This window comes from Carlito syrichta, unplaced genomic scaffold (assembly GCF_000164805.1).
Source record: "Carlito syrichta isolate Samal-C Ts95f unplaced genomic scaffold, Tarsius_syrichta-2.0.1 Scaffold303563, whole genome shotgun sequence".
In the NCBI taxonomy this organism is placed as follows: Eukaryota; Metazoa; Chordata; class Mammalia; order Primates; family Tarsiidae; genus Carlito; species Carlito syrichta.
In genome coordinates, this window is record NW_007247659.1 from 644,237 (window position 1) to 656,671 (window position 12,435).

A 12,435-nucleotide genomic window follows, 5' to 3' on the forward strand; every position below is an offset into this window, starting at 1 on the left:
AGTGGCCTTTTATCAGTACGTCAGTTTTCAGTTTGTTACAGAGAACATAATCCCTACTTCATAGACTTCAATTCTCTGAAAATGTTTGTGTTTTCCATTTTCATCTACAGGGGAAGGTTGTTGTGAATCATCACTATGAAGATATGTGCAAGTAACTGCCCAAGCATCTACTCTGTTTAGCAGATGTGACTCAAGTATGCACGGTGCAATCCAAGGTGTTGATTTGGATTTATTTCTGAAGCTGGATATGGGGACCAGCTGTGTCATATGGTGTAGAATTCCTACGGTGGGAAGCTCAGTTGTTCTGGATTACTTTTTCAATCCACGGTATATAGTTGAAGATTTTGGCATAGATGCCAACATCAGCTCTTAAAACACATCCATCCGCAAAAGATAGAATTCCTTGAAGTATCCCATTGCAGACTGCTGGGGCAGCCGAGACTTCCTGCCAGGAAACAAGCAAACAGGTTATCTTTCTGGCAAGACACAGGAATAAAATGGGAAAATTAAGGCATTGAGAGAATGTTACATTGCAGGGCTGCCTCCTTCCTGGCACGATGCCCACACACAGCATATCGTCCTTGATGCTGTAGTTTTTGTAAGCTTTGCGGCACTGAGCCTTGGAGATTACAGAGATATTCACATTCTGCAGTGAGTCAGGCTCCCTGGCTAAACAAAAGAGAGAAATTGAACTTCTCTAAGTGTTCTGTTATGTATCAAGATTTCTTTATTACTTTTTCTCTTTTTAAAAAATATATTTCTCCTTTAACTGTCAGAAAAGAAAGAGATCAAGCACAGAGATAGATCAGAATTGTGGCAGTTAGAACCCGGAAGCAGGAGATTATTAGATTAACAATTTTGCATGAGGCAAATGTCTGTCTCCTTCCAAAATGATTAAATTATTAGAAGCTATATGTAAATATGAAATATTCCTAAAATTCAATGAAACAAATTGCTTTAAAATGTAAACATTTACGGGATTTCCTTTTAGATGGAGTTTTTAGAGCTTGAAGGCACCTAGAGATATTTAACCTACTTTCTCATTTGTCAGGTCAAAATAAAATCAAGCATCTGCTAAAAAAAATTACTCAAAAAGTAATTTTCTAAAACCTGCAAGACTAACAAGTGGCAAAGCTAGGATTTAAAACTGAATTTTCGAATTTCTAATTCAAGTTCTTTCTTTTCTTTTTTTTTTTTTTTTTTTTTGAGTTGGAGTCTCACTCAGTCGCCCAAACTGGAGTGCAGTGGCCACTCCCGGCCACCGCAGCCTCGACCTGCTGGGCTCCGGCGATCCTTCCACCTCAGCCTTCCAAGTAGCCGGAATTACAGGCGCGCACTACCACGCCCAGCTAATTTTTTGATTTATTGTAGAGATGAGGTCTCGCTGCCCAGGCGGGTCTCGAACCCGCTGGCTCAGGCAATTCACTCACCTCAGCCTCCCAAAGGCGCGGGATTACAGGCTGAGCCACCGAGCCCGGCTTTCAAGTTCTTTCTTTTAATCAAACTTCCACAAAAACTGTGAATTGTGCATGCTTACAGCAAAGTTCTTCTAATCTGAAACAAAATCAGAAAACATCAGCCCAGGTATAGTGGCTTACTCCCGAAATCCCAACATTTTGGGAGGCTGAAGCAGGAGGATCACTTGAGACTAGAAGTTTAAGACCAGCCTGAACAACAGCGAGACCTCGTCTCTACACAAATTTTAAAAATTAGCTAGGTGCACTCTAGCCTGGGCAACAGAGTGAGACTTCAACAACAACAACAACAAAAAATTAGCTAGGCATGGTGGCAGGCACCTGAAGTCCTAGCTACTCAGGAGACTAAGGCAGAAGGGTTGCCTGAGCCCAGTAGGCGGAGACTGTGGTAAACTGTGATCAAGTTGGTGCACTACAGCCTAGGCAACAGAGTGAGACTCCGACTCAAAAAAAATGCATATATGCATTTTTTTTTGAGTCGGATATATGATAATATTTAAAAACAACAACAAATTTGTATTTAGGCATGTGGTAGATATCCTCACCAAGAATTTTTCCTTGGGAAGAAGTACTATATTTTGAGATTTTGTTTTTTAAAATGGGGGAGTGTATGTTCACTTTATGCCTTTATTTGAAAATAATCAAATTCATGAAAAAAAATGTTTGAGATCCCTTACTTTATTTCCCATCCCAGTGATAATTTCATGATTTAAAATTTCTTTTGCGAATGCTTCTTTAGTAAATGCTTGCTTAATATTTCATAAGCCAGATAAAAATAAACTGCATTTATTTTTGTAGTCACATCTCTTTTTGACCTTAGCGCCATACCCCAGATGAAAAAAAAATCATACTGCTCACTAAGGGGACATTTGGTTATTTTCAAAAATCAGATAGACTCTCAAAGAACAAATAATTTTGATTTTTTTGATGTATTCAAGAAAATATGCCCAAAGTCTAAAGCACAGTTTTAAAAGGTTTGAGTAATGGAAACAATGTTAGGATAAGTGCGTATCTGCCCCCTAGCGTCTGTTAAAAGCAAGCAGAGATTGGTGGATGAATGTAATTTGACAGGTTCATTTGAAATGAATCTTCTTTCCATACTACAATGTCTATTTACATATACTCAAATAAACTTACTCATGAGTAAAGATGTATTAATAATTCTTTGTAAGGGACTATATTATTCTATTTTGCTTATAGGTGATCAACTCCCATACCCTAATACTCACTACTATCTTAATTAGCAGCTGTAGAGTTTGCATAAGCATTTTGGGATGAGGTAGTTTGCAGATGGGTATAACAACTTAGAAAACAGGAAGCTACCTTCACTTGCTCAGTATTTTTTTCATGGAATCTTAATTATGAAACATAGAAGAAAGTTTAGAATGTTTAGTTCAGTAGTTTCAAATTATGTACAGAAAACTTACACTGATAAAAATAATGGTAGCTCTTTATAAATTTTCTGAAGAAATGAGAGAATGTTTAGAATGTTATCAGTTAAAAATCTTTTAAAAATATTTTCTTCAGTTTTTAACGGCATAGCTCTAGTACAATATTTCATAAGGAAATTCCATACGATTTAGTACAGCATTATATATTTTTCTTATGTTTAATAGATTAATATTTATTTTATGACATTTAAAGGCTTTAAGTTGCTTTATTGCCTGAAATGGTTTGAAAATATATGTGTTCTGCCTTATTTCAGAGTTAAGAAAATCAAGGCTCTGATGTAAAATTACCTGCTATCACAGAGCAAATTAGGATTAGAATGCAAGTGTCTTCTTTCCACTAAAACTGCTTCTATCATATCTGAATGTAAAGATGATAGAAATATATGGAGTGTGGTGAGGGGGGGACACCTTGAAGGTCTCTTTCAGTGAAGTGTTAAAAAAAGGAAAGGAGAGGGAAAGAACGAATAAAGAGGTTAGAAGAATGACTCATTGGGCAGAATTGCAAAAGCCCAGAGTGGAGAAACATTTCTATTTCTGAAGATGAATGTTGTCTTGAAGTCAACAGACATATTATGTATCCTGAACTCACAGATATCACACACGTTGTAGCTCCAAGTGGTGACAGTGCACATGGTGTTCACAGGGACAGACTGATAGGGCAGGTTTGCCAGTTTTATATGGTCATTGAGTTCAATCTTTCTTTTCAGCTTGATTAGCATGATGTCATGATTAACAGATGTGATTGAGAATTGTGGATGGTGAATCATCTTCTCATAGCCAACCACTTGCAGATGTTTTTCACTGGAATCTGCTGGGATTGTAATCCCCAATATCACCCGAAGCTTTCTGGAACAACATGGATATTTATGAGAAGACTTAACAGAGATGACTTCTCCACCCTTATGGATTTTTATTAACCCTCCCCACACACTTTTTTCTCTACCCTCAAATATCCTCTGAAGGTCTTCCTAATCCTGCGTAATGGGAAGATGTTCCCAGGCAGTGGTTGGAGTCTGTGCCCAAACTGAGAACCCAAAGAGTCCAGTGGGAGCTTGTCACTCACGGTAAGTTGCAGTGTGCAGCTGTGATGACCCAGAGCGGGTGGATCAGGACTCCCACGCAGGGCAAGTAATCAGATTTCAAGTAGGCTAAGTAAGGGGGAGCGGTGCCAATTGTGTAATCTGGTTTGAGGGCCAAAGCAACTGGGAAGAGAGGCACAGACAAGAAATTCTGAGATTTTTTTTTCAGTCAATCACTAGAAAAATTAAGGAAAGGATGTTTAATAGGCCCCAAGTACACCCTACCCTTTACCTCAGCATCTTCATCTGTAAATTTGATCTGTAAAATAACTTACCTTGTTCTAAAACATGAAGAAAATAAGTGGTAAAAACACATCTGTTTCAAAAAATAGAGTGTTTGCCTCTTTAATTGTCAAAAATACTCTTCAAATTAAAAAAGATCAACTTTCTTGAATATCTTTTCCAATTCAGGGGGTTCTATGTTAAATCAACTATTTTGTTTTGTTTTACTATTTTTACCAATTTTAGAATGCTTTGACAAATCTTATCTTTTTTCCCCATTAAAGGCAGAATGATATAAACATCATTACAGGAACAGACAAATGCTAACAGAGTCTGAAGAAGGGGTAAATAATTCATTTTTTCAACAAATATACATGGGACACCTAGTGGGTACAATGCTCTATTCTAGGATCTTGATTATACAGTAGGCTAAATAGATGTTCCTGCTCTCATATATTCCAGTGAGTAGAAACAGTAATAATAAACAAAACACATAAGTAAACTGTGTAGAATTTTAGATGGTGATTAGTGCTGTGGGAATAAAAGTAGGACAGGGAAAGATGAAAAGATATTGCCAGGGGGGGGGGTGTGTGTGTGTGTGTGTGTGTGTGTGATCTTGCAGTATTAAATCAGTAGCCAGGGTAGACCTCACCAATAATGTTGAACAATAATATAAAATGACATCACAGAGGCCATAATTGCTGACCTGGAGTGAGTGGAGGGGAGCAGAGCAGGAAAGGAAGTCAAAGGTGGGATGGAAGGTTTTGTAGAACATTGTAAGGTCTTGGACTTGTCTTCTGAATACAATATAGAATGACTTCAGGGTTGTGTGCAGAGAAGTGGTGACAATTTCCTCTGGGGATCCTGAAGAGTTTAGAAGTAGAGAAGCAGAGGGCCCAAAAATAATTTGATAGTCCAGGCAAGAGGTGGTGGTTTGGACCATAGTGAGCAGTGGAGGTAATGAGATGTGATTGGATTTTGGCTATATTTGATAAAATAAAACCCAAAAGATTTTCCAAAGAAATTGAATGTGGGGTGTGAGAGAAAGAGAGGATTTGTGAATAATGCCAAGGTTTTGCTGTGAGTAGAACGATGTGAGTAGATATATAACCCATTAACGCTCTGTTGCACCCTGTGCAGAGCATCAGACCCAGACAGGTCCAGGGTCAGATTTTAGCTTCTTCCTTATGAGTGGTTTTGGTATGGGGGTGTCAACGTCCATGCCTCCCCTCAAAGCATGCAAGCAACCCGGTAGACAGGCACTATCACAAGAGATAACCTGCCAGAGACAGGGGCAGTCATGAGTGGCAGAGAACCAGTCCTACACTTGCAGTCTGGAAGACACCTCTTTCCTATACCCATCTTTCATGCTTTCCCCAGGACTTCTCCTTCGTAAAGAGACAAATACACAGATGCGCACCTGGCAGGTTCAAGAGAACCCAGAGGAAGAAAAACTTCATGATGTTGAAAACCACTTCAAAGGGTAAGATTCATCTCAGGTCATCTGGAAAACACACAAAGGAGAGAGGGAAAAGGCTAAATAAAGCAAAAAGAGGTTTTAAAATTGGGGAGGAAAATCATCATCTGAATTCTTTCAGTCGCAAAATTCAGTTTTAGAAAAGGTACTCATCAGTCGGAGTAGGAGGTAGTGTCAGTTTTCAGAGGGATACGAATGAAGGTCAGATGACTTGATCTCTGACATCGTAGAAAATGTTTCTGAAATTCAGAGTTCTGTGCTCTCTTTTCAGGAAAGAAGGTACTGAACCTGAAAGAAGTTAAAGTTCACAATGTCTCCACAGCCTCCTTCTCTCTGGTCTCTGTTTTGCCAGACTTCAAAGGCAGGTCCCTCGCTGAACTATGCATAGGATGCTGCCCCTCCCATCTGTGTGATGCTAACCTCCACTTCTGTGATGCTTATACTTTTCTGCAGTGGACATAACCCAACCCTTGTGCTGACGTTGCTCCCTTTGCCTGACACTAAACTCCTCTTTTAAATACATTAGTCTTTTTCTTTATGTCACTATTTATTCACTTATGCAATGAAACAGCTTGCAAATTATGGATATCATGTATCTAACTTGTGGTAGGGTCTGTGCTTACTATTGAGGATGCCTGAATTTAAAGACAGTATTTCTGCCTTCACTGAGTTTATAAACAGGTAGGAATGATAAGAAATTTAGCAGGCAGTTAAGAAACAAAATATTCAGATCTAAAAATTGAGGCCTGCCACAGACTATGTGAACATATTTGCAGAACACATATCAGAATTCAGATATAGGGAAATATTAAGAATCAACAATAAGAAAACAAACAATACAACTTAAATGTTGACCAAAGAGCTAAACAGACTTCTTACCAAATGGCTTTTTTAGTCTGCTTGGGCTGCCATAACAAAATCCAATAATCTATGTGACTTAAGAAACAGATATTTATTTTCTCACAGTTCTGGAGGCTAGAAGTCAATAATCAAGGTGCTGGCAAATTCACTTTCTAGTGAGGGCTCTCTTTCTGGCTTGCAGATAGCCATCATATTGCTACATCCTCATATGACCTTTCCTCTGTGGAGAGAGAGAGAGAGAGAAAGAGACCTTCTTATAAGAACACTAATCCTGCCAGGCTCGGTGGCTCAGCCTGTAATCCCACACCTTTGGGAGGCTGAGGTGAGTGGATTGCCTGAGCCCGCGGGTTCGAGACCCGCCTGGGCAGCAAGACCTCATCTCTACAGTAAATCAAAAAATCAGTCGAGCGTGGTAGTGCATGCCTGTAATTCCAGCTACTTGGAAGGCTGAGGCAGAAGGATCACCGGAGCCCAGCAGGTCGAGGCTGTGGTGGCCGGGAGCAGCCACTGCACTCCAGAGTCTGGGCGACAGAGTGAGACTCCAATTCAAAAAAAAAAAAAAGAACACTAATCCTACCAGATCAGGGTCTCATTTAGCCTTAATTGCTTCCTTATAGGCCCCATCTCCAGTAAAGTTACATTGAGATTTGGGGCTTCAAACATAATGAATTTTACCACCAGGGGAGGAATCATAACGCCAGATAAGATATACAGAAGGCAAATATTATGTGAAAATATTTTCAACAATATATAGCTAGGAAGTTTCAAACTAAAACAAAATGAGATACCACTACACACCTAGTGGAATGGCTAAAATTCAGAGCATTGACAATGGATGCTGGCAAGTACCTGATGCTGGTGGGAATTTATTGTTGATGGGAGTACAAAATGGTATTGTCCCTTTAGAAAAGTTTGACAGGCATGATGGGTCACACCTGCAATTCCAGCACTTTGGGAAGTGGCAGCAAGAGGAATGTCTGAGTTCAGGAGTTTGAGACCAGCCTGAGCAACATGGCGCAACCTCGTCTCTATATTAAATAAAAAAATTATCTGGATGTGGTAGCACATGCCTATGGTTCCAGCTTCTTGGAAGGTTGAGACAGAAGGATTGCCTGAGCCCAGCAAGTCGAGGGTATGGTGGCCATGAGCGTGCCACAGCACTCCAGCCAGGGCAACAGGGGGAGACTCTGACTCAAAAAAAAAGAGAGAAAGAAAATTAAAGTTTGAAAGTTTTTTGCAAAGCTAAGCATTGCCTTATCACATGATATAGCAATCACACTCCTCAGTATTTGCCCAAGTAAGCTGAAAATTATGTCCAAGCCGGGCTCGGTGGCTCAGCCTGTAATCCCGCACTTCTGGGAGGCTGAGGTGAGGGGATTGCCTGAGCCCGCATGTTCGAGACCTGCCTGGGCAACTTGGCGAGACCTCATCTCTACAATAAATCAAAAAATTAGCCAGGCATTGTAGCGCGCGCCTGTAGTGCCAGCTACTTGGAAGGCTGAGGCGGAAGGATCCCCGGAGCCCAGCAGGTCGAAGCTGCGGTGGCCGGGAGCAGCCACTGCACTCCAGTCTGGGCAACGGAGTGAGACTCCAACTCAAAAAAAAAGAAAAAGAAAACTTATGCCCACAAAAGCAACTACACACAAACATTTAAAGCAGATTTATTTTTTCAATTGCCAAAGTAGCCAAGATGTCCTCCAATAAGTAAATGCGTTAAAAAAAATGCTATTCAAAGATTTTAATATTCTAAACATCAAGTTATCAAGCCATGAAAAGACATGGGGAAAGTGTAAATACATATTGCTAAGTGAAAAAAGATAGTCTGAACAGATAGATTATTTACTGCATAATTCCAATTATATCGCATTCTGGGAAAGGCAAAACTATGGAGATGGTAACAAGATCAGTGGTTGGAAGGGTTTGTGGGAAAGGAGAGAATGAATAGGTGCAGCATAGGGGGATTTTTACGGCAGTAAAATTATTTTATATGATACTAGAATGGTGGACATACAACATTATACATTTGTCAAAAGCCATAAAATTGTACAACATAAAGAGTGAACCCTAATATAAACTGTGGGCTTTAGTTGATAATAATGTGTCAATACTTGTTATTTGATTGCAACAAATGTATCACACTATTACAAAGTGTTAATAAAAGTAGATTTATCAGTGATAGACTCTAAGTGGTGGGCAAACAGGCATGCACTGTAAAATTATTTTATCTTTATCATATGCTTGAATGTCAGAAAATATTTTGTTTAATATTCAGGTGTGTGTTAGAGAACAGAGTTCAAGATGCATTTCAGTCTACATTGTGTGTAAGAAAGGGGTGCTCAGGAGACAGAATGAGAGTTTCTGTGTTATAAAAAGGAAAGAAAACAATAATCCAAGATGAAGGGAGAGTCTGTAAAGACATGAAGGTACAAAATGTCATGGTGTCTTTGTGAAACCGTAACAAAATATACGAGGGGGAGTGTTGAGAGCTAGGGAAATAGATAAGGAGGATCAAATAATGAAGGCTTTATTATGGAAACCTTGCATCTATACAATTTGCATAAGTCTTTATCAGGTGGGAGATAAGGAGCTAAGAAATTTTTTGTTTGACAAAAATCTATTGAATGCTATGGGAACAGACCATAGACTCCATGCTCACACCCTGTATAATACCCTTCCCTTGAGTGTGGGAGGGACTGTGACTTGCTTCTAACTAATAGAATGTGGCCACGGTGATGGGGTGTCACCCATATGATTATGTTAATATGTAATAACATTTTATCTCTATCTATCTATCTATCTATCTGGTTACTACACACAAGAGAACTCTCCCTGCTGTTTTGATGAGGTAGCAGCCACATTGAGCAAGTCCAGGGTACTGGTGGTCTCTGTGAATTAAGGACAACCTGAGGACTTGAGGGTGGCTTTTGCTGACAGCCATAAAAAACCAAGGCTCTGTTAGTATAAACACATGAGAGTGAAGTCTGCTGACAACTTGAATACATGTAGAAAAGATTCGTCCCTTGCAGCCTTGTTAGACTTTGAAGAGAGAACCCAGCTAAGCTTGCTTGGATGCTTGACCCACGTGTATTCTGAGTAATTGAATGTATGGCAATATTTTTACATGCAACTGAAAACCAATACAAATGTAGATTGTGTGATGGCACTTTATTAGATACTGATGATTTAATGGTAAAGGAGATGAGAATCTTGCTCTCCTACATTAATAAAGTCCAGTAGGGGGGGCAGATGTAATAAGACTCACCATCACAAATATAGAATTGTGGGAAGTAAAGGAAGATAGAGAGACATGTAGCAGGAGCCTTAACTTAAGAGTCAGAAGAAGACCTCCCTGGGGAAATGATATTGGAGACTTGAAAAATGAACAGAGGCTAACCAACTGAAGATATGGGGGAAAGCATTCTGGGAGAATGAGCAGGACTCCAAAGAGGACAGAGCACATAAAAAAGAATATGAAGAGAGAGACAGATATGAAGACATAGACAGGAAAATCTTACAGAACAGACCTTTCAGGAGTTGTCAAGTAAGAACTGCCTGCCAAGGAGATAGAGGAGGCAACCAGTGAGTAGCACAAGGGAGCTTTATTTAGTTCTGCATTTAGACAATTGAGGTTTTATCTTGATTACATGATGACAGGAAGAAGCCAATATGTCAAGGAAATTGAAAATACAGAAAAGTAGAGAAAATCAATAAAGCCAATCCATGCGGTGGTCAGAAAAGGTGCGATCCATACCACAAGTAAAAGCAGAACTGTAGGTAACATGATTCCCTTAACTGTAGCAAGAAGGATGGAAACAAAAAAGAGTAAGGAAAACAAAAAACAAACAAACAAACAAAAACCCAACCCCAGCTACGTATGTTTGCAGATTTAGCTGTGGAAGCTGAGAGAGATATATTCTATGGTTTTAACCTCCCTCTACTCCCAAAGAGTCATCTACTCAGAGAGAGCATTACAAGTTTGAGGACAGAGGAAAGAGGTTGAAAGAGCTACTGTGGAGAATTATAGCTAAAGCAATCTTCAGCAAAAAGAACAAAACTGGAAGCATCACAGTTCCAGACTTCAAACTTTACTATAAGGCTAAAGTAACCAAGAGAACATGGTACTGGTACAAAAATGGACACATAGACTAACAAAACAGGACAGAAAATCTGGAAATAAAACCACGAAACTTCAATTAACTCATTTTTGACAAAGCTTACAAAAACAAACATGGGGAAAGGAAATCATATTTAACAAATGGCTCTGGGAAAACTGGCTAACCACATGCAAAGGAATGAAATTGAACCCCTACCTATTACCATATACAAAAATTAACTCAAAATGAATCAAGGACTTAAATTTGAAACCTCAAACTATAAGAATCTTAGATGAAAACACAGGGACCACTCTACTGGATATGAGAATAGGCCATTAATTCATGGCTAAGTCCTCAGAAGCAAATGCAGCAAAATCTAATTTTGACAAGTGGGACATTATCAAGCTAAAAAGTTTTTGTATAGCAAAAGAAACCATAAAGAGAGTAAAGAGACAACCCACAGAATGAGAAAAATTAATTGCAAGCTATGTATCTAACAGAAGGCCTAAGATCTACAAGGAAATTTTTTAAAAATGGAAAGAAAAAAAATAGTCCCAAATAATAAAAGTTGGGATTATTGAAGGTTGAAAAGTGGACGAAAGGCATAAACAGATACTTCTCAAAGGAAGAAGGCATTCAAGCAGCCATCAAATATATGAAAAAAAATGCAAATCAAAGCTACAATGAGATTAAGGATGGCTATCATTCATAAGTCAAGAAACAATAGGTGCTGGCACGGCTATGAAGAAAAGGGGACACTTCTACACTGTTGGTGCAAGCTAATTCAACTTTTGTGAAAAACAATGGGGTTTAGCTGAAAGAACTAAAAATTGAGCTTCCATATGATCCAGCAGTTCCTTTTCTGGACATATATTCGGAGGAACATAAATCACTCTACAAAAATGATATCTGCACACACACATTTATTGCAGCACTATTCACAATAACAAAAACATGGACCCAACCCAGATGCCCATCACACATGGACTGGATAAGGAAAATGTGGTACATATACATGATGGATGCAGCCATAAAGGAGAACAAACTCACGGCCTTCACAGCAACGTGGATGTTGCTAGAGACCATAATACTACGTGAGCTATCACAGAAACAAAGAACTGTATACCACATGCTCTTATGCATAAGCAGGCCCTAACATCGGGCATGTTAGCCCAAAGACAGGAACAACAAAAACTAGACACTGCTAATGCGAAGGAAGGAGGGGGGGGTAAGGGGCACACAATGACTCATTGGGTACCATGTCTACTACCAGAGAGAGAGGGTCCCTAGAAGCTCAAACCTCACCTGCTTGCAATATACTTATGTAGCAAATCCTCATATGTACTCCACAGCCATTAAACAATTAAGCAAACAAACGAACAAATACAAATTGTAGAAACAATTGGTTTGGATCATGTAGAATTGTCAATATGCACTGAAGACAAAGCTCAAGAGTTACAAGAAATGATCAGTTGAACACTTGATAAAAAAAAACTCTGGCACAAATATAGATGTGATTAATTAAGGAGTCAGGGAGCACTGGGTAGGGAATCAGAGATGGGACCAAAGATAACAGGAAGAAGAGCCGCATGCTGCATTAAAGGACCTAATATCTGGAGGAAAGAACAAAGATAATTTTTGTATAGGGCCAGAATTAGCTCTCTAGCACTTGCTCTCTCCCTCCCCCCTTCTTCTCCCTCTCTCTCTTTCTTTCCTTCTTCCTCTCTAAGTCTCTCCCTTCCCTCCTCCTCTTCCTCCTCCCTCCATCCCCCCTCC

General features: G+C 39.4%; 1 protein-coding gene across 1 annotated transcript; it reads right to left on the minus strand.

Annotated features, from left to right (window-relative positions):
- Positions 1 to 295: 295 nt before the first annotated feature.
- On the minus strand, positions 296 to 5,687 carry PRSS58 (protease, serine 58). Its single transcript, XM_008058648.2, has 5 exons — positions 5,648 to 5,687; positions 3,990 to 4,128; positions 3,516 to 3,772; positions 530 to 669; positions 296 to 445 (listed from the first exon to the last, which is right to left on the minus strand). The coding sequence occupies exons 1-5, from the start codon at positions 5,685 to 5,687 to the stop codon at positions 296 to 298; spliced, it is 726 nt and encodes a 241-aa protein (XP_008056839.1).
- Between the last annotated feature and the right edge of the window lie 6,748 nt (positions 5,688 to 12,435).